We start from the raw sequence: 20,353 nt of genomic DNA, 5'->3' as shown, positions 1-20,353 counted from the left end.
GTCCTCCGGTGACCCTAAAGAGAACTATGGGATAAAAAGGTTACCTCATAGTTCTCTTTTATTAAATATGGATTATTCCTATTCATTTGAATTGTTTATGCACTGTTCATGTAACTAGCCACTAGTGGAAACATGAAATAAATTTTCTTCCAGTACCTCACATATTTCAGCTCTTCTATTACTCTTCATCTGTCTGTCTCAGCAAAACCGTTAACATAGTTTTGTGTCCTTATTTGAGTAAAGGTGTGCTTTAACCTCCCTGGCGGTATGATTATGCAGGATTTTAGCATGCCAAAGCGGTACATTGTTTTTCATGGCAATTTGTTGTTTTATATTGTAGGCCTGTAATTCTTAGTAAATCTTAGGAATAACAGAAACAAAGTTTTAACCCCTTTGAGGGGATCCCACCATGACTCAAACCATGACACCCTTCTGACGAAGCCCCGGTGGGGGGTGAAACGCGTTATAGGCGTTAGGCTTGGTGCCCTTGCAAGACATATCTCGGCTATGGCCGCCTCTGTCTGAAATACCTCCATGGATATATCATATGATACATCAAGGAACTGCCAGGAGAGAAGCAACCTTTATAAAATTCCTCCTATTGCACAGCTGTTGAAATCATGAATCCACAATTAAGGAGATCAAGCACACACCATCAGGCTGTCCACCCCAACATTGGGCTTCTATTCTGTCTAGTTAAGCAAAGGCTAACCGCATCCACGGTGAACATTTGAAAAGCCGAGATAGAGATAGGCTTTCAGCGAAGATCTTTGGCATATGCCGTCTACATTGAATCAAACCGAGATAAGGATAACTCTCTCCTGAACCTAGTCTGTCAATAGCGCACAGTATCGTTGTGCAAGTGAAAAACTCCTTTGTGGACGTATATAATAAATAATACCCAATATAATAAATAATTGCCAAAAAATGGTCCAGTAAATGGGAATTCTGGGGGCACTGCCACAGTCAATAGAGTACAGTAAAGGTGCAGGCAGGGCACTGGACAAAGCTCTAGGAAAAAATTGAAGTGAAATAGTTTGATATGTAATTATAGCAGATTATATTGTATTGTTGTGTATTCCGTGTAAATGTCATGTTTGCACTTTTGAATTTCCCGCCGGCTCCACCGCCCGCTGTGACGCCAGAGAACGTGACTGAAAGTCGAATGCCAGCATCGGCCGGGCGCACACAGCAGAGGACGCCGCGGGCTCGCAGGGACAAGGTAAGTGACACTTTTGCGCAATCTCAAGTGTGGCTCGGGGTTACCACTCTTGGTACTGAAAATTAACCCCGAGCCACACTCGGGAATACCGCAAGGGAGGTTAAAGTAATATTGAAGTCAATAGGAAGTTAAGCTATTTCACATGCTGATTAAATCACTTACAATAGATACTGCTCGGTGGTCTATAAAAATGTTAGCTTCCAGCAGAATTAGTTTGAGCATGGAAGGAAGAGGCCAGGCCCAGCACTGGTGGAGGAGGCAGGGCCCGGCGGCGACCGAGAAGGCTGACAGTGGATCGGGGCTGACAGGTAAGAGGTGTGCAGGGGTCTGACCAGCCCACCTGGGACCCTGCAGAGTCCACCATAGAGAGTGGGCTCTGCAGAGCCCACCATAGAGAGTCTATGGTGGGCTCTGCAGGGTCACTCTCAGGTGGGCTGTGCGGGATCTCAGGTGGGCTCTGCAAGGGGCGTAACTAGAAATCACAGGGGCCCTATTCAAAATTTTGCTTTGGGGCCCTGAGATTTCTAGTTACGCCACTGGTTGGGTCAATAGGAAAGTGCAGGAGACCAGGGGTGGAAACACTGGCAGGTGCCTCCATTTTATTCATGTTGTCAGGTTAGAAGCTCTTACTAGCTGATGGGTGTACTTAATTCCTCCACAGTAACCTAATATTTATTCTCTTCATTTAATGGAAGATATTCTGACAGTGAAGAATTATTAGACATTTTACTACCCAGTGTTCAGTAGCTCCAATTGGTGTTGGCAAATGCCCTATAATACAGATCTCAAATAAAGATATATAGTATACACATTAGTTTTTGATCATATCTTGTTAGGTTAGCAACCAATTATAAAAGCTGTTTACGGTCTAGTGCAGTCATACTAACAATAGATATTTAAACACCGGTTTCCAACATGCTTATTAAAAGAGAAAGAGAAAGGCAAACTCCCCGAAAAACTTTTTATTTTCTTTTTACTTTCGAATAGGGAAAGGGTTAGGAGTAGGCAAACTCCGGTCCTCCAGCTGCGGTGAAATTATACATCCCATTATGCATCTGTTTCTGGGAGTCAAGCCTGTGGCTGTGAGGATCTTGCAATACCTCATGGGACTTGTAGTTCCACAACAGCTGGGGTCCAAAGTTTGCCCACCTCTGGGTTAGAACCATTTTTTTCTCTGTCTTGCCCCTGTACAAAGAGACAAGAAGTGAAGGGGAACTTCTCCAACAAGGACACAGACATCCGTATACATATATTTATTTATGTACAGGAGTAAGGCTGGCCATACGATGTTAGAATGTTGGCCGATTCACAGGAATTGTCTGAAATGGGTGGCCCTGCTAGCTTGACAAAAGGCAAGGTAGCTGAGCTGAAAGTTTCCAGCCAAACAGTGCCTGCAGATGTAGTCACTGTTAATGTATTCTGACAGTGCCGGGCACCTGCTGTCAGAATACAATAGCCACAGCGGGAGATTTGTCCATCCATGCTGTTTAGTGTGGATGAAGGAATCTGTTTGTTTGTTTTTTCAAACTGTGGGCTGAACAAAAAATACCTATCTACTAGTATATGGGCAGCTTAATAGGTTAGGAACTGTCTGTCTCCCAACTGTAGGGAATTTTCCCTCAGTCACTATGTTTTATGGTGTGGCAGGGTGTCACCAGAACAGGAAGTAAGAGGAGATCACTTCCAGCAATGGCACACTAATAAAATGCAACACAGGCTTTAAGTCCTTCCTCACTCAATCTAAAACTGAAAAAAACAATTGGCATTAGATTTTAAGGTCCAAAACCCCCAAAAAACAAACAAAATCCAACATATTTCAGCTTCTCTTTACGGGGTGGAGGAGTTTTGTAACTCCCAGAGGATAGCTTCGTTTAGAAAGATGATAACAATGTGAGTTACAAGGATACTGGATTTCTAGGCTCGTGTATATTCCTATACTTGTAATGAATGTAATTGGCCTGAAAAAAAAAGAAAAACGAATGCAGCCGCCACATCTAAGGACTGGTAAGCTGCAATAGATTCCATTTTTGTTGTTTTGGTTTAGACATCCTTTTTATACAATGATAAAATAAAATGAAATGTAAACATTTTAAATAAGATGTATGGTTACCCAAAAACAAAGAAGTGCAGGAAGATGCTTGCCAACACCGTCAACATACAACTCAAAACAATGTTTTTATTGCGTTCTTGCCGCTCCTTTTGTAGCTCATTGTAACTTGACTCTGGAGGGAACTGCGACCAATACCAATTAGCGCTGTCTGACCTGAATAGATAAAGAGCATGACCATTATCAGTGTCACAGGAAACAGAAAAAATTTCGGCAGACACAAACATTTAAAGAAAAAAAAATACAAAAGAAAAAATAAAAAGAAAGATTGAGCAGCTGGAAACAGCATTTAATATGAAATGATTGCTGACAACGTGTCTCGGATCTCATTATGCATAACATTGCATTCCTCTCTCTGCCCCTATGTGTCAATATCAAAGAGACAAGGAATTTCCTGATATCCCAGCATCTTGAAGATAAGAAAGAGGAACAGGCGCAATAACAGCATGGGGGAAAAAAGGAGTAAAATTAGAGAAAGTTGAAATAGAGAGTGAAAGAACAAAATTAAACTGCAGGTCAAAGACAGCTGCCATTGCTGAATTGCTTTTAAAGTGCAACTCCATGGATGGTTGAGCCTAGTTTTACTACCATGTAAGTAATGTACCTGGAACAAGCAAGCAGCCAGTGAAAATCTTAAAATCCATATGCCGATCCTGTATACAGGTTTAAGACTCACTTAATAATTAATTCAGGCTCAATATGTCAGCCCGGAAGCTTACACTAGTAGTAACTTTCACAGACTCCATATGTTAGCTCTGAAGCTTTCACCAATGGTAGCTCCCACTGACTCAGTATGCAAGCACTGAAGCTTACACCAATGGTAGCTCCCACAGGCTCAGTATGTAAGCCCTGAAGCTTACACCAATGGTAGCTTCCACAGGCTAAGTATGTCAGCCCTGAAGCTTACACCAATGGTAGCTTCCACAGGCTAAGTATGTCAGCCCTGAAGCTTACACCAATGGTAGCTTCCACAGGCTAAGTATGTCAGCCCTGAAGCTTACACCAATGGTAGCTTCCACAGGCTAAGTATGTCAGCCCTGAAGCTTACACCAATGGTAGCTTCCACAGGCTAAGTATGTCAGCCCTGAAGCTTACACCAATGGTAGCTTCCACAGGCTAAGTATGTCAGCCCTGAAGCTTACACCAATGGTAGCTTCCACAGGCTAAGTATGTCAGCCCTGAAGCTTACACCAATGGTAGCTTCCACAGGCTAAGTATGTCAGCCCTGAAGCTTACACCAATGGTAGCTTCCACAGGCTAAGTATGTCAGCCCTGAAGCTTACACCAATGGTAGCTTCCACAGGCTAAGTATGTCAGCCCTGAAGCTTACACCAATGGTAGCTTCCACAGGCTAAGTATGTCAGCCCTGAAGCTTACACCAATGGTAGCTTCCACAGGCTAAGTATGTCAGCCCTGAAGCTTACACCAATGGTAGCTTCCACAGGCTAAGTATGTCAGCCCTGAAGCTTACACCAATGGTAGCTTCCACAGGCTAAGTATGTCAGCCCTGAAGCTTACACCAATGGTAGCTTCCACAGGCTAAGTATGTCAGCCCTGAAGCTTACACCAATGGTAGCTTCCACAGGCTAAGTATGTCAGCCCTGAAGCTTACACCAATGGTAGCTTCCACAGGCTAAGTATGTCAGCCCTGAAGCTTACACCAATGGTAGCTTCCACAGGCTAAGTATGTCAGCCCTGAAGCTTACACCAATGGTAGCTTCCACAGGCTAAGTATGTCAGCCCTGAAGCTTACACCAATGGTAGCTTCCACAGGCTAAGTATGTCAGCCCTGAAGCTTACACCAATGGTAGCTTCCACAGGCTAAGTATGTCAGCCCTGAAGCTTACACCAATGGTAGCTTCCACAGGCTAAGTATGTCAGCCCTGAAGCTTACACCAATGGTAGCTTCCACAGGCTAAGTATGTCAGCCCTGAAGCTTACACCAATGGTAGCTTCCACAGGCTAAGTATGTCAGCCCTGAAGCTTACACCAATGGTAGCTTCCACAGGCTAAGTATGTCAGCCCTGAAGCTTACACCAATGGTAGCTTCCACAGGCTAAGTATGTCAGCCCTGAAGCTTACACCAATGGTAGCTTCCACAGGCTAAGTATGTCAGCCCTGAAGCTTACACCAATGGTAGCTTCCACAGGCTAAGTATGTCAGCCCTGAAGCTTACACCAATGGTAGCTTCCACAGGCTAAGTATGTCAGCCCTGAAGCTTACACCAATGGTAGCTTCCACAGGCTAAGTATGTCAGCCCTGAAGCTTACACCAATGGTAGCTTCCACAGGCTAAGTATGTCAGCCCTGAAGCTTACACCAATGGTAGCTTCCACAGGCTAAGTATGTCAGCCCTGAAGCTTACACCAATGGTAGCTTCCACAGGCTAAGTATGTCAGCCCTGAAGCTTACACCAATGGTAGCTTCCACAGGCTAAGTATGTCAGCCCTGAAGCTTACACCAATGGTAGCTTCCACAGGCTAAGTATGTCAGCCCTGAAGCTTACACCAATGGTAGCTTCCACAGGCTAAGTATGTCAGCCCTGAAGCTTACACCAATGGTAGCTTCCACAGGCTAAGTATGTCAGCCCTGAAGCTTACACCAATGGTAGCTTCCACAGGCTAAGTATGTCAGCCCTGAAGCTTACACCAATGGTAGCTTCCACAGGCTAAGTATGTCAGCCCTGAAGCTTACACCAATGGTAGCTTCCACAGGCTAAGTATGTCAGCCCTGAAGCTTACACCAATGGTAGCTTCCACAGGCTAAGTATGTCAGCCCTGAAGCTTACACCAATGGTAGCTTCCACAGGCTAAGTATGTCAGCCCTGAAGCTTACACCAATGGTAGCTTCCACAGGCTAAGTATGTCAGCCCTGAAGCTTACACCAATGGTAGCTTCCACAGGCTAAGTATGTCAGCCCTGAAGCTTACACCAATGGTAGCTTCCACAGGCTAAGTATGTCAGCCCTGAAGCTTACACCAATGGTAGCTTCCACAGGCTAAGTATGTCAGCCCTGAAGCTTACACCAATGGTAGCTTCCACAGGCTAAGTATGTCAGCCCTGAAGCTTACACCAATGGTAGCTTCCACAGGCTAAGTATGTCAGCCCTGAAGCTTACACCAATGGTAGCTTCCACAGGCTAAGTATGTCAGCCCTGAAGCTTACACCAATGGTAGCTTCCACAGGCTAAGTATGTCAGCCCTGAAGCTTACACCAATGGTAGCTTCCACAGGCTAAGTATGTCAGCCCTGAAGCTTACACCAATGGTAGCTTCCACAGGCTAAGTATGTCAGCCCTGAAGCTTACACCAATGGTAGCTTCCACAGGCTAAGTATGTCAGCCCTGAAGCTTACACCAATGGTAGCTTCCACAGGCTAAGTATGTCAGCCCTGAAGCTTACACCAATGGTAGCTTCCACAGGCTAAGTATGTCAGCCCTGAAGCTTACACCAATGGTAGCTTCCACAGGCTAAGTATGTCAGCCCTGAAGCTTACACCAATGGTAGCTTCCACAGGCTAAGTATGTCAGCCCTGAAGCTTACACCAATGGTAGCTTCCACAGGCTAAGTATGTCAGCCCTGAAGCTTACACCAATGGTAGCTTCCACAGGCTAAGTATGTCAGCCCTGAAGCTTACACCAATGGTAGCTTCCACAGGCTAAGTATGTCAGCCCTGAAGCTTACACCAATGGTAGCTTCCACAGGCTAAGTATGTCAGCCCTGAAGCTTACACCAATGGTAGCTTCCACAGGCTAAGTATGTCAGCCCTGAAGCTTACACCAATGGTAGCTTCCACAGGCTAAGTATGTCAGCCCTGAAGCTTACACCAATGGTAGCTTCCACAGGCTAAGTATGTCAGCCCTGAAGCTTACACCAATGGTAGCTTCCACAGGCTAAGTATGTCAGCCCTGAAGCTTACACCAATGGTAGCTCCCACAGGCTCAGTATGTAAGCCCTGAAGATTACACCAATGGTAAATCCCATATTGCTTTGCTCATAGGTGTGCTATAAGTAAGGGAGTATAATGGAAAAAGGAAGGAGGATGTATTACCAGTTATACGCCTCTTCTTCTTTTCTGGAGGTGTTTGTTGTACTGTGTGCTTTGCTGGCTCTCTTATAAGGACTCTGGTTTCTATAGGCCGGCCCATTTTGCTTTATTGCCTCCAAGATCTGATCATAATGCTTGCGGGAAGACTGTTTGCTCAGCACTTTATATGCTTCATTAACACGTACAAACTGGGCATGGAGGGAAGGATTTGATGGGTCACTGTCAGGATGGCACTAAAAAAATAGACCAGACAAATATGATAGCTGTGGCATGAAGAGGTACACAGAATAAATACAATATATATATATATTTGCTAATTACAATGCAATTTAAAGGCAATCTGGGGCAAAGCAACTCCTGTGTATAAAGTTTCAGATGGATGCGGTCATCTGAACTGCATGCTAGCTTCATTGCATTGACATAATTTCACTAAAGATTCAAAGGTTTATCTTCACAGTCCTTAAATAGTATGTGGTTTCCATTTGAGGTTTTTTTGGGTGCTTTGTTTGAGGATAGATTACCCTTGTGTGTTGGCCATGCATTTATTGCATTTTGGCTGATTCCTGCTGAAATCCATTCCATATGGGACCCCGCTGGCACCAGCCAGTTCGACAAAGGTCAATTTTTCATTCAACTTTTGTCGAAGGAGCTGGGTGAAAAATTATTGGCTGAACATTGACTGCAGAAGTCACTGTTTGGGTATTCAGACAGCCGAAGACATCAGCTATCAGCAAACAATAGCTGTCAGGGAAGATTCTAAACAGCCTCGAAGGGGGAATCAAGCATTTTGTAAAGTGCATGGCCACCTTAAGGCAAGAGAAAACCATTAAAAAAAAAAAATGTTTGCCCTAATGTGTAAGTGCCCACAGCATACTTCACATTAGGGCACACTTACCTTAAACATGTGCCCTTCTCCAGTGCTGTTGGATCAATCTTCAGTCCTCAGCCCTGTCCCCTCCCATCTCTGCTGCTGACACTGCCAGGTTTTTGGAAGTCCTCTTTGGCCATCATTGGGTGGCCATTGATCCTGTAACTCCTGTGCATGCACACAAGAGTTATATTCTCCATGGCACCCAACCCATTCACACGTTTTTTTAAAGATGCTGTGAATGGGTTGAATGTGTACACTGCATGGTACACATGTGTAATACGGTGTACACAAAAAAAAAAAATTGCTGGGGGATAGAGGAATAATTTTCTTGGCAGAAGATACTTTCTATGTCTCTTCTGCCAAAAATCCCTGCCTTCCAGCAATTTTCCCTTTACTTCTGCTTTATTTTCCAAACAATATTATTTCCCTCCTCACACATTTCTAGAAGCTAAATACACCAATTGATGTGTGGAAGCAAAAAAAATGGCCATGCGTAAGGATTTGTGCGACTTTGAGGGCCAAACAGTGATGGCTAGGCAACTTGGTTAGAGCAACTGTAAACTGCAAAAATGGTTCAAGATTTTTTTGAGGTGTTGACTTGGCTTCCAAATTCCCCAAATCTCAATCCAATCCAGCATCTGTGGGATGTGCTGGAAAAACAAGTGCGATCCATGGAGGCCCCACCTAGCAACTTACAGGACTTGCTACTGATGGCTTGGTGCCAGATACCACAGGATACCTTAATGGGTCTAGTGGAGTCCATGACTCAATGGCAAAAGGGGGACCAACTCAATATTAGGCGGGTGGTCATAATGTTATGGCTGATTGGTGTTAAGCTGCAGCAGCAGACTACTGGAATGCAGTACCTGCTGTGGGGCTAAAGGTGGTCAATTCTGCCTATTTCTGCCTACTGACTTTACAGCTCTATATATTGATCATAGAAGGATAAGTTGCCAGCGCTCAAGATGCAAACATAACCTTGTTTATTGTGATTACAGGTCATAATGCCAACGTTTCTCAGTGACCCGGTGTCTCCTTGAAAAAGAAACCCTGCATGGCCCCAAAACATTGGCATTATGACCTATGTAACCTACTCCCAATAAACAAGATTACATTTGCATCTTGAAGACGGAGTACTCGTGACTTATCTTATATCATTCTGAGATTGAACACGGGCGCCAGACACCCCACTTTCTTTGGTGACAGCTCTCTATGGTGTGCAGCTGACGTCTGCATTGATTCTCTAAAATGATGAGACAAAAATTAGGCTATTTAGGGCTACCATAAGAGTAGAAACTAGCATTCCTGACTGTTAGATATCTTATAACTTCTCTGTACATCAGGGACATTCCTTCTCTCCTTTTACTATGAAGAGAAAAGGAAGTAAAACACCACCAGAGTGTTGGTAGCAAAGTCACATAATACCGTGGTGGATCTTGGGTCAATTAAGGATGTGCAGATGTTCTTGAGAAGACATCAGGCCAGCTATGGCCAAGTACCCTATCCAATCATTACTCCACATTATGCAAAATCCTAGTAATATTTAAAGGACACAAAGTATGAGCAAAAATGCGCTATAACTGTTTACATACATCCAGAGATTTTAGCAGGTTAGGGTAGAAGTCAAAGCTTATTTGTGACTAGCTGGAAGGATTAGAATACGTCAATATCAATTTAATCATATTATTGAGTAAAGGGCATGTGTCAGAAGCACAGGTCCTGTGACAGGAAATGTACTCATTTGATGTGCGGTTGTTTGAATACAAGCTGGTGATGTTAATGTATAATCATGTTTATAATACGGTTTCCAGACAAAAGTGTTCTACAGACTTTAAAGCAAACCTGTCACTGTTAATTGCTTACTGTATTGCAACTAACTTGCTCTAGTTTGTCACGTTCAGCAGTGCTTCCTGTCTGGTTCCTCCTTATTGTGCTCTCTTTTAAAGCAGACCTTGCAGAAAAATTGCAAGGTCTTCTTGTTAGATCATGGCCCCGTCCCCTGTAGAATTCACTATATATTAGAAGGGCAAAAAAGGTACTTGTGGGGAAAAAGACAGAATGAATACTTTACTTATATTACCCGTCTTCCACCTACGTCGCCTAGGCAGGGGTAACATCCGGATCCTTTTGGTGAGATCCTGGAAACACTGAGGATCCCAAATCTCACAAGAAGATGCTCTTGCATGTGGCTGGAGTGACTCTTCACAGTATTTGGGCTACTCATTGTTCCATAGAAAGCTCGCCAGGAGGACAGTGAGTCATGCACTGCAATGCAAAAGAAGAAGGTTAAAGCAGAACCCCAGGTAAAATTGTATTAACCCTTACAGTGGAGCCTACACGCACACTCCTCACAGTATTTGGGCTGCGCATTGTTCGCTAGAAATCTCGCCAGGAGGACAGTGAGTCATGCACTGCCATGCAAAAGATGAAGGTTAAAGCAGAACTCCGGGTAAAAAATTGTATTAACCGTTGCAGTGAGTCCACCCCTTCACTGCAAGGATTAAGTGCTTGTTTTTGCCTAGGGTCAAACATAAAAAAGTTACACTCACGCGATCCTCCGAGACCGGTCCCTGGAGCCTCTCTCCCCCTCCACTGCAGCGGTCTTAGTTTCTTGAGTCATCACGTTCTATACACAATATATAGGATGTGAGGATGCTGATGGACATATCATCACTGCAGTCGAGGAGGAAAGAGGCAGGAGGGAGCACTGTCACAACTGACCCGCTTGGAGGATTGGACGAGTATAACTATAAAAGTATTTTTTACCCTAGACCCAAACGAGCACTTAACCCTTGCAGTGCGGGGGAACACCCACTGCAAGTTATTAAAATTTCTACTCTGAGTTTTACTCTGAGTTTTTCTTTAAGTATTGATTTTAAAAAATTCTTACAGGTAAATTTTTGTCCTTCTACTATATAGCAGATTTATACAGGGGAGGGTGCGCTGATCTAATAAGCAGACCTTATATTTTACTGCAAGGTCTAACTTCAGACCTTTGGTAAGCTTTGATAAATCAGGCAACAAGTGTTATGGCTTTACATATTCCCAGAGGTCTCCAGCAATCCCCTGAGCAACCCTCCTAGGGGAAGAATAACGGTTCATATACATGGTCTATATGTCAGCTGCCTTTATTCCCTATGAAAGCCAAGTAGCTCAATGCAACTCCATTTACAACTGAAAGGATAATCAAAGCAACCCACACACGAGTGTTAAAAGCACCTATAAGCATACATCATTCTGAATCTGAAGACCATCTGAAGTCTGTACAGCCCATTATTGGTTTAAATTTCCAGTTCAAACACTACTGTGTTCCCCCTTAAGAAAAACTGGCATCGGGGTGAAGGGGCATAGGCATAACCGTGAGCAATCAGCATAAACATGCACATTTCTGTAAAGATCTTTTGAATATCTGAAACCTACACCTTTGCAAAAAAAGATATACTGTATATACCTGCTACATAAGCCATTTTGTACTGGAATGTTATTATAAATTACCTTTCCATTTTAATCTGCAGCCATAGTGATTTTCCAACTGTCCCCTGCAAAATGGCACCCTGAAGGCATTCTGTATACTGTAGAAGGGAATTTATCAAACTGGAGCAGACAAAACCTGGAGCAGTTGTGCACGGCAACCAATCAGCTTCTCTCTTTCATTTTCAAATCTCAACTGACCAAACTGAAGAGAGAAGCTGATTGGTTGCCATGCACAGCTGCTCCAGATTTTGTCTACTCCAGTTTTGATAAATCCCCCCCGTGTGTGTGTGTACAAAACGCTCTCAGAAATATCATTTCCTACTTGTTCTCTGGTTCTCCTAGATGTGTGTACTGAGCTAGAATTTTTATTAAAGATATCCCCTGCAAAAGGAGTTTGATTTTTGTCGAGATTTTGTTCTAAGGTTAGTCCTTACCTTCTATGATACTAATTTGTATGGAGATATTGCAAGGGGAAGAAAAAAGCTGCTTAAGCTAAAGAAAAAAGCTAGAGATCTTTTGAATGCAACCAATCGATTAGTTGAAAAAATAATCGGGCAACTAATCGATTATGAAAATAATCGTTAGATGCAGCCCTGGTGCAAATACATACAATAACAGACTTAAGCTGGCCATATACATTAAGATTTTTTCTCATTCGACCCTGCTAACTGAATGAGAGAAATCTATCAATTTCCATCTCCACACTAAACAGTGTGGATGGAAGAATTTCACCTGGCAGCACCCAAGGCTGTCAGAATACCCAAACAGTGACTGCAGCTGATTGGCTGCAGTTACTGATCAGATGAGAATTTTCCATGTGGTTTCTTTGACAAGAGTCAATTGAAAAATTGACTTTTGTCAAGCTTGGTGGTGCTGGCAGTGCCACACACAGATCGAATTATGGCTGATTTAGCAGGCAACTGACAAATTACATTTGTATATGGCCAGCTTTACTAAAAACAAAACAAAAACATTACATTTTCTAAATTCCAAAAAGGTGGGCGGTGCACATAAAAATATTGACAGGTCCCCAGAGACATACATGCAATCAAAACAGTTATTTAAAGTAATAAAATATAGATATCTTTATATAGTAACACATGAATCCGGATGTTGGAGTTGGAAAGCCAGATCTATTGTAACTGTGTTACATATTGTAAAAGACAAGTGTATCCATCTCTCTGTACACACTAAATCTGATCTGCTGATGAATTTCCTTGCATGGGAAAAGACGTCTGCCCTTACAGACACACTACTTATCAAAACCCTGTGACAACTGATAGTCACATGAAAACAGAATTCTTTCTAAAACCATGATGGGGGATGTATATAAAACAGAGTAAAAGTATTTTTCATTTTCTTATCATGTACAGTTATTGTGAGCTAACATGTTCGTACGCATCTTGCTTATTGTATTAATCTGATAAGATATAACATTGTTTAACTTCAGACACAGCAAAGGTGTGCCTAAAGCTAAACTTCAGGCTAACAGCTAAATCCACAGATGAAAGGAGCTGTTTTACCTGCACAAGGATTTGTATTTCTGTCCATCCAGTTCTATTATTACACAGTTCTGCCACACCACACAGCCCAGTCTGGAAGGGCAGGAGATCTAATTTTTATCTGCTGCAGTTAAGTAACACTTATAAATCTTGTACCACTCGCAGCTTGTGATTGGACAGTAAGGGAAGAAGAAGCAGACTGATGTACAGATCTCGGGTTCAGGTCCTGTACCACCCAAAGCCTATGACTGAACAGTAAAGTAAGAAGCAGCAGACCAATTAGCTCAGTTCTTTAAAGCTTCCCTGCTCCCAACTAAGTGTAACCCACATCGTACAGTACATAACCCCGATCCAGAGAGCTTAACTGTGCAGCATGGTGCCGCAGAGGCTTTCCACAATTAAGGTCCGGCCAGGCCCTGCTTCTACTGCGCATGTGTGTCACAGTATCATTCATTCCTATGGCTTGGTCGATACTCATGGCAGCCCCAGTCATCCAGAGGAGTATTGACCAAGCCATTAGAACCGATAGGTCTGCAGCACACATATACAGTGGGCGCAGGACCCAGCCACAACTTTTTATTTTGTAAAGGCTGTGCAGTGTAGGGCAAGGCCGCACAGTGAAGATCTCAGGAGTTGGGCTGAAGGTAAGTATTTAGCTATGTGGGTTACACAAAGGGGAAAGTGGAAAAGCTGTGAAGGAGAAAGCTTTAAATAACAACTTTGACTTATGTCTCTCTTGATAAAAGCAGGGAGTCAGAGAGACAATTAACAAAGTAGGGTGGTGATTAATGTTACTCCTTTTTAGTTATTCTTACCATCTACACCAGCATTCTTGCAGGCCATACAGCAGCTGACTGAGCTGCAATGGGGGCAGTTGTGTCATTTGTCTTAAAGTGTATTTCCACTTTTTCGGGTCAAATTTGAGAAAAACCCCTACTATATGTTTAAAGCGGTATTAAAGTGTTTTTTTTTTTTACATATATCTACTACTAGCAAGCAGTAGATTTATGAAAAAACATTTAATAAAAAAAAAAGAAGTTCCCAAACAGGTAAAAACTTACTGCTCGCTTCTGACTATAGAAATCAGCTTCCCCGAACGGCCTTGCAGGAGGATGAGTGGAGGCGCATGCGCAATAGTGATCAATGGCGGGGAGAAGAGGAAAGACTCACTGTAAGTCAATGCACGCAGCTGTGAGCGGGCCCGTCGGACAGACACAGTGGGACAGGAAGAGACAGCAGTCTGCGCTGGATCAGAGACCGGCACTAGTGCTTGGAGGGACTGCTGTAAACAAGTAGAAGGAAGAAGATTATCGCATCAAGAGGCATCATTTAAGGTAAGTCCTTACAGCAGCATGGGGGGGTTGTGACTTTAATGTCACTTTAAGTGTTCTGATTCACACACCATACCTAAAAAACAAAAACATTAAAAAAATAAACATTTGTTATCTTTTAGATGTTTCTTTGGTGAACGCCTTTGTGCGGATTGTAGGCTACTCTGAGCAGTTTGAAAGAAAAGTGGAGGGCCAAACTGAGCGTCTTCTCATTAACATACAGTGTTTCTAAGTCTTTAACCTTTTGTTAGGATAGACAGTGTTCAAATCTAGTTTACAATTGATAATGAAATCTGCCAACACAGTACAGACAGTGTTCATTAGAGTAAACATAACTTCCCACAGCCCCCTCCTTAACATTTTATAGGGATTTTAAAGCAAGTATAAAGCACTTAAAAATGTAAGCAGCAATTTCTAAATATCTTTTTAAGTTATGTTATATGTGTAACATATATAAAGCAGGTGTTATCCCAATTTGATTGCAAAGTGGAAATACACTTTATTCAAGTGATGTTAAAAGAAAAAGTGAAAATTTTACAACCTTGGTTCCTTTAGAAGTCTCTGACAAATAAGCACTATGTCGTACATGACCTTACAGTAGTGATTTGTAGCAGATAAAAAATCTATGCCATAAGCCTTTTTATTGCTAGCAGAAAATGAACTGCAGTAGGAAGAGTTATGTCACAGCGATGTTTGGAACTGGCGACAGAATGACCAAGTACATTATCCATGTTATCCAGTGCTATATTATCATTAGCATGATATCAGTAAAACACATGACCCAAGTCTGATCTGTAGACTGGGAATGTATTAGCCACACCAATTTCTGCATCTATAACCTGATCTCAATAAGGAATATATAGCTATGCACTGCTGAAATACATTTTCCATACACATAATATAGAATAACAGGAAAATTATATTGAGAGAATTACCTTCTTTGATAGGTCAATAAAGGCATTCTTAATGTCAATGACTGATGCTTCTCTTCCAACACCCAGCACCTGATAATGGTCCTGCAAAGCAGGACTAAAAAGAAAAGAAATTATATCATGTTAGGATCACTGCAACCTGTGTCCCCCTACCTAATTCAAGCTCAGTCTGGGCATGTACTGGGACTAAAGGGTACATCTTTGTCTACTAGTGGCCAGGCGCTGTGTGATGCGTAAATGGAACGCAAATACTCCTCCGACAGTGAAGGAAGTGGTGAGGGAATTGACTGTGTTTTTCCAGCGTGAACGACTGGATGCAGAACTTCAACCCAACATGAGATCCGAGGCATTTTATAATAGATGGGAAGCTTTCATCAGCACTACCCTCACACCGACTGAAAATTACTCAGATTATGACACCCTTTCACTATACAAAATGGTACCTGAAGGCCTGTATATCACATACATCGGGAAATCTTGAGATTGCTTAGGTAATGGGTTGTTTTCTGATCGGTGGCGTCGATCAGCACACTTCCTGGGTACCTCTAGTATATCTTATAACTGAACACAGCTTTAATTCTTTCTATTTACGGCTCTTGACTGTTACATGGACCGAGGTAACCCAGCGGGGTTTTACGTTTGTATTATTTGGTATTGCTTTGTATTGGCTTGAATTACTTTGATGAAAAACTAATAAACTATTTTAAAAAAAAAAAGAACTTTGGGCAAATAAACTCTTAACCCTTGCAGTGGGGCTACCCCTGCACTGCAAGCATTCAGTCCTTGTTTACATACCTAAACCACAATCCTGGCTGGCTCCTAGAATGGTCCCTTCAGCCTGTCTCCTCATCCGCTCCAGTGAGGAGTGTCTCTCTATGTCCCCACGTCCTATACACTGTATAGGACGTGATGACTCACCGGACTTAGACTGCTGGAGTGCAGGTGGGGAGGAGAGGCTCCATGCACCGGTCTAGGAGCCAGCTGGGATCACGGTTGGGGTGAGTATAACTCATTATTTTAGCTCCCTAGACAAAATGAGCACTTAAACCTTGCTGTGCAGGGGCAGCCCCACTGCAAGGGTTAACATTGTATTCGCCCTTAGGACTGTATTTACTTCTCTCAATAGTTAATCATGGTTTACTCTAATGTGTTCTCAATATTTTTAAAGAGACTATGCCATATTAAAGAGACCATGTTATTCTCTAAAAAATCATATCTGAAGTTCCATGTTATAGAAGAGGTGTTCTCCAGCAGCCTGTGTCTCCTACCTTCCCTCCATTCCAACACTGCAGCCTTGGCAAGACTTGATGGCCTTGGACACTTCTAGGAGTGTTGGATGGCTGTGTCTTCCATAACACGCTGTGGTTCCTTCCTCTGACCCCTACCGGATTATAGGACACAACAGTGACAAGGTGGACTAAGGACTGATTACATGGCAGTGGACACAGGTATCTGGCACTACTTGAAGTGTTCAATGCCAAAGTGTCTTAAGGAGGCTGGAATGGAGGGAAAGAAGGAGACATGGGCCACTGAAGAGGCAAGTATCATAGTTCTTCTATTGCAGGGACCTTCAGAATACTGACAGCTACTGAGAGGTATGAAATTCAGGCTCCCAGGGTCCACATACCAGTAGCATTCAGTATCCACTGACTCTTCCAAGTTCCTTGCCGTTCTGATTGGGCAAAGCTTCAGTACTTACTCTTAGGGCTCAAGCTTGCTGGCCCTCTCCTTTTCATATATTCCTATTGCCCAGCAAGGCAGCTCATCATTGTGATAGGCCAATGTGTGTGGAGGGGACTTAGGTACAAGCTCTATGCTCAGGGTCGGCCTTAGGCCTTTAGGCGCCCTGTGCGAGAAAGCTTTACAGCGCCCCTCAGTGACCACACCCCTCAGTGACCACACCCTTCAGTGGCCACACCCCCATAACCACACCCATTTCCCCCAATATCCGCACCATTTAAAGACTCCTATTTTGTTAAGCCGCAAAGAAACATATTTAAAAGTATGATAAAAATAAAACTCACCCCAACCGTGAAAGGTATTAAACTTGTAGGAACAATAGAAGTATTCTTATCAAATAAAATAACAGAAGGCAAACAATAAATGTCAAACTAAAATAGAGTCTATAAAAATAAAGTGTCAGGTTGTCATGCAGACCCCTTTTTTCAAGTAAGTATATCTAGAAAAGTAAAAATAGAAAACGGAACACAAAACCCAGAATACATGTAAATTAATGTATTCCAGCACATAATAATTTGAGAATGTGCGGCGGCCATGTTGGCCACCGGTGTGTTCTGTGAATGTGTGTCACCAGTGGCGTAACCAGAGTTACGGGCGCCAGGGGCAGAGCAAAATTTTACGCCCCCCCTCTCAGGAAGCTGTCTCCTGCAGAGACCCCCAGAGACCCTGCAGTCTGCCGGATCTCAGGGGGGCTGTGCAGGATCTGTGGGGGGCTTTGCAGGCTGCAGAGAACCCTATGGATCCTGTAAAGCCTCCCACAGTTCCTGCAGAGACCCCCTGAGACTCTGCAGTCTGTCGGATCTCAGGGGGCTGTGCAGGATCTGTGGTGGGCTTTGCAGGCTGCAGAGCCCCCTACGGATCCTGCAAACCCCCCACAGATCCTGCAGAGACCCCCTGAGGCCCTTGAGTCTGCAGGATCTCAGGGGGTCTGTGCAGGATCTGTGGGGGGCTTTGCAAGCTGCAGAGACCCCTATTGATCCTGTAAAGCCCCCCTCCTCCTGCAAAACACATTTTTATATGTGCATCCCACATACAGGACACATGTGGGTACAGTACAGTATATTGTACCCACATGTGACCAGGAGGGCATGTATGAGGGACATTGAGAGTGCTGAGGGATGCACATAAATAATGTATTGAATACACCATTCACATGTGTGTCCCACTGTCCTCCTTACATGTCCTCCTGTGGGTTTCAAATACCAATACATAACATACATGGGGGTACAGAGCCCCCAGTCCCCCAACTGTTCCCCATACAGGTCCTAGTCACAGCACATTATGTGGGTACCCGTTCTAGTGCAAAAGACACACTCACACTACCGCTGCTGCTCCCGGGTTAAGCTTCAACTCCTCTGCCCGCTGGCTCTCACGTCAGAGCCAAACACACTTTTAAAAAATAATGTTTTACTTTATTATTTTTTTTTCATAATTTTTTATTATTTATTTATTTTGTACTGTTGGGGGGGGTTTTCACTTTTTTAAAAATTATTTTTTACTTTTTTTATTATTTTTTTTCTCACGGCGCCCTGTGCGGCCGCGCAGCTCGCACACCCCTAAGGCCGGCCCTGTCTATGCTTGTGTGTGGAGGGGACTTAGGTACAAGCAGAAATGCTTGAGCTTTGCCTGTGCAGAACGGTCTAGCATTTGGGCTAAGCAGAGGATACAGAAAGCTGCTGAGGGTATGTGCCCCTCTAGGTGCCTACACGTCATAGCTGTTGGGAGTTTTCAGTATCCTTAAAGTGACAGAGTATCTTTGAAAAATGAACAAGATCCACCAATTTAATGGTCTCCCAAAACAGTTACTTTCAAGGCATGCCAACTGACAAGGTTGCCAGTGTGCTCATTTCAGCTCTCAAATGAACATTCAAGCCCTCAAATGGCTGGTTTCATAGTTGATCACATGTGCAGCACCAACTGCAATCCCAATAGAGGTTCAGACGAGACCTTCCTTGGCTGGAAAGCATAAGTGGTTGTAGTTCTTTAGTAAAGAAAGTATCTGGCCGCACTCCGTTCCACGCTGAATCAGTTTATTGAAAATTCGTCAGTGACACTGAGCAGAGCCCGAGGTCCGCACCCTCTGACATATTTCACCCGGTCCTGGGCTTACTCCAGTGGCTGTAGTTCTGCTTTAACACACAACGCCTCTCTATGAACCAGCAGAGTTCTGCACTAGTCGTTATATCGTATCATAGTAAAAACAAGTAAATATCTCTGCTCAGTAAGCATCCATCATTTGTACTCCTTGGTTGAGAATTTGTGTCTCAGATGACAGGGATGAAAATTAGGGAATCATTTACAATGAAAACAAAGCATTGCATATGGGTACAAATGTACCAGGGTAAATGTAGAAGTAAAAGCATCTCACCGGGAATATGTTCCAGACGAGCGCCAAGCCCCTGCTGTCCATATGTGTACACCTCCTTTACACAACCCACGCCATGACATTATTGAAGAACGATAATCTCTGTGGACTGAGAGAACATGTGATTAAAGGTCAGCAATCACAAACCAGATACAGAAGTCATATAATGCAAATATTAGTTGGCTGATTATTTTTTTTCCGATTAATCGTATAAAAAAATTAAATATATACCATCCTTAATTTAAAATAAAATATGCAAATGCATTGTTACAAACAAAGTTTACTTCAGAATAAAACTGCATGCACAATTTTTTGCAATCGCACCTCACCAGAATGCACGGCATTGAGGTACCGCATGCTTCAGTGCAGGCGATCACACTGTGGGAGAGAGGAGAGTTTGGGGTGCCATTGAAATGAATGGCACTGCAACACACCTCCTTCAGCAGAATTTGTCAGGCCGAAACCAAAGATTACTTTTTTCCCACCTTTTAAAAACATTTTTTTAAATAATTGTATTGTAAGCAGATGGCGCTTGAATATCTGCAGTCAGGGAATGACAGCTGCCAGTGGTAAGATTCTGCAGACGACAGCTGACTGTAAATACAGCAAGAAGTGCGCTGGTGCAATAGCACCAACCAACAAACTAATCGATTATGAGAACAGTTGAAAACTACTCTCATTATTGATTAATCCATTAGTTGATTGCAGCCCTAACTTGGTTGATTGGGGCTGTGCAACAGATAGGCAATATGGCGGCCTATCCCT

General features: G+C 43.2%; 1 protein-coding gene across 1 annotated transcript; it reads right to left on the bottom strand.

Moving 5' to 3' along the window:
* Nucleotides 1-7,372: 7,372 nt before the first annotated feature.
* DNAJC4 (DnaJ heat shock protein family (Hsp40) member C4) lies at nt 7,373-19,697 on the bottom strand. Its single transcript, XM_018564953.1, has 3 exons — nt 19,592-19,697; nt 15,487-15,580; nt 7,373-7,606 (listed from the first exon to the last, which is right to left on the bottom strand). Exons 1-3 carry the CDS (start codon nt 19,669-19,671, stop codon nt 7,373-7,375), a joined length of 408 nt encoding a protein of 135 aa, XP_018420455.1. The 5' UTR covers nt 19,672-19,697.
* Nucleotides 19,698-20,353: the final 656 nt, after the last annotated feature.

Source organism: Nanorana parkeri, unplaced genomic scaffold (genome assembly GCF_000935625.1).
Source record: "Nanorana parkeri isolate BGI_ZX_2015 unplaced genomic scaffold, ASM93562v1 scaffold25, whole genome shotgun sequence".
Taxonomy (NCBI): domain Eukaryota; kingdom Metazoa; phylum Chordata; class Amphibia; order Anura; family Dicroglossidae; genus Nanorana; species Nanorana parkeri.
Note: the sequence above shows the minus strand (reverse complement) of the source record. Positions and strands in the feature narration are given on the sequence as shown.

Bases quoted from the DNA above. Each gene is read 5' to 3' on its own strand.
- DNAJC4 (XM_018564953.1), bottom strand. From the start codon at position 19,671: ATGTCATGGCGTGGGTTGTGTAAAGGAGGTGTACACATATGGACAGCA. The intron at 15,581-19,591 runs GTGAGATGCTTT...TTTTCTTTTTAG, and splicing joins TCGTCTGGAACATATTCCCG to TCCTGCTTTGCAGGACCATT. The intron at 7,607-15,486 runs GTAATTCTCTCA...CTATTTTTTTAG, and splicing joins TTATTGACCTATCAAAGAAG to TGCCATCCTGACAGTGACCC.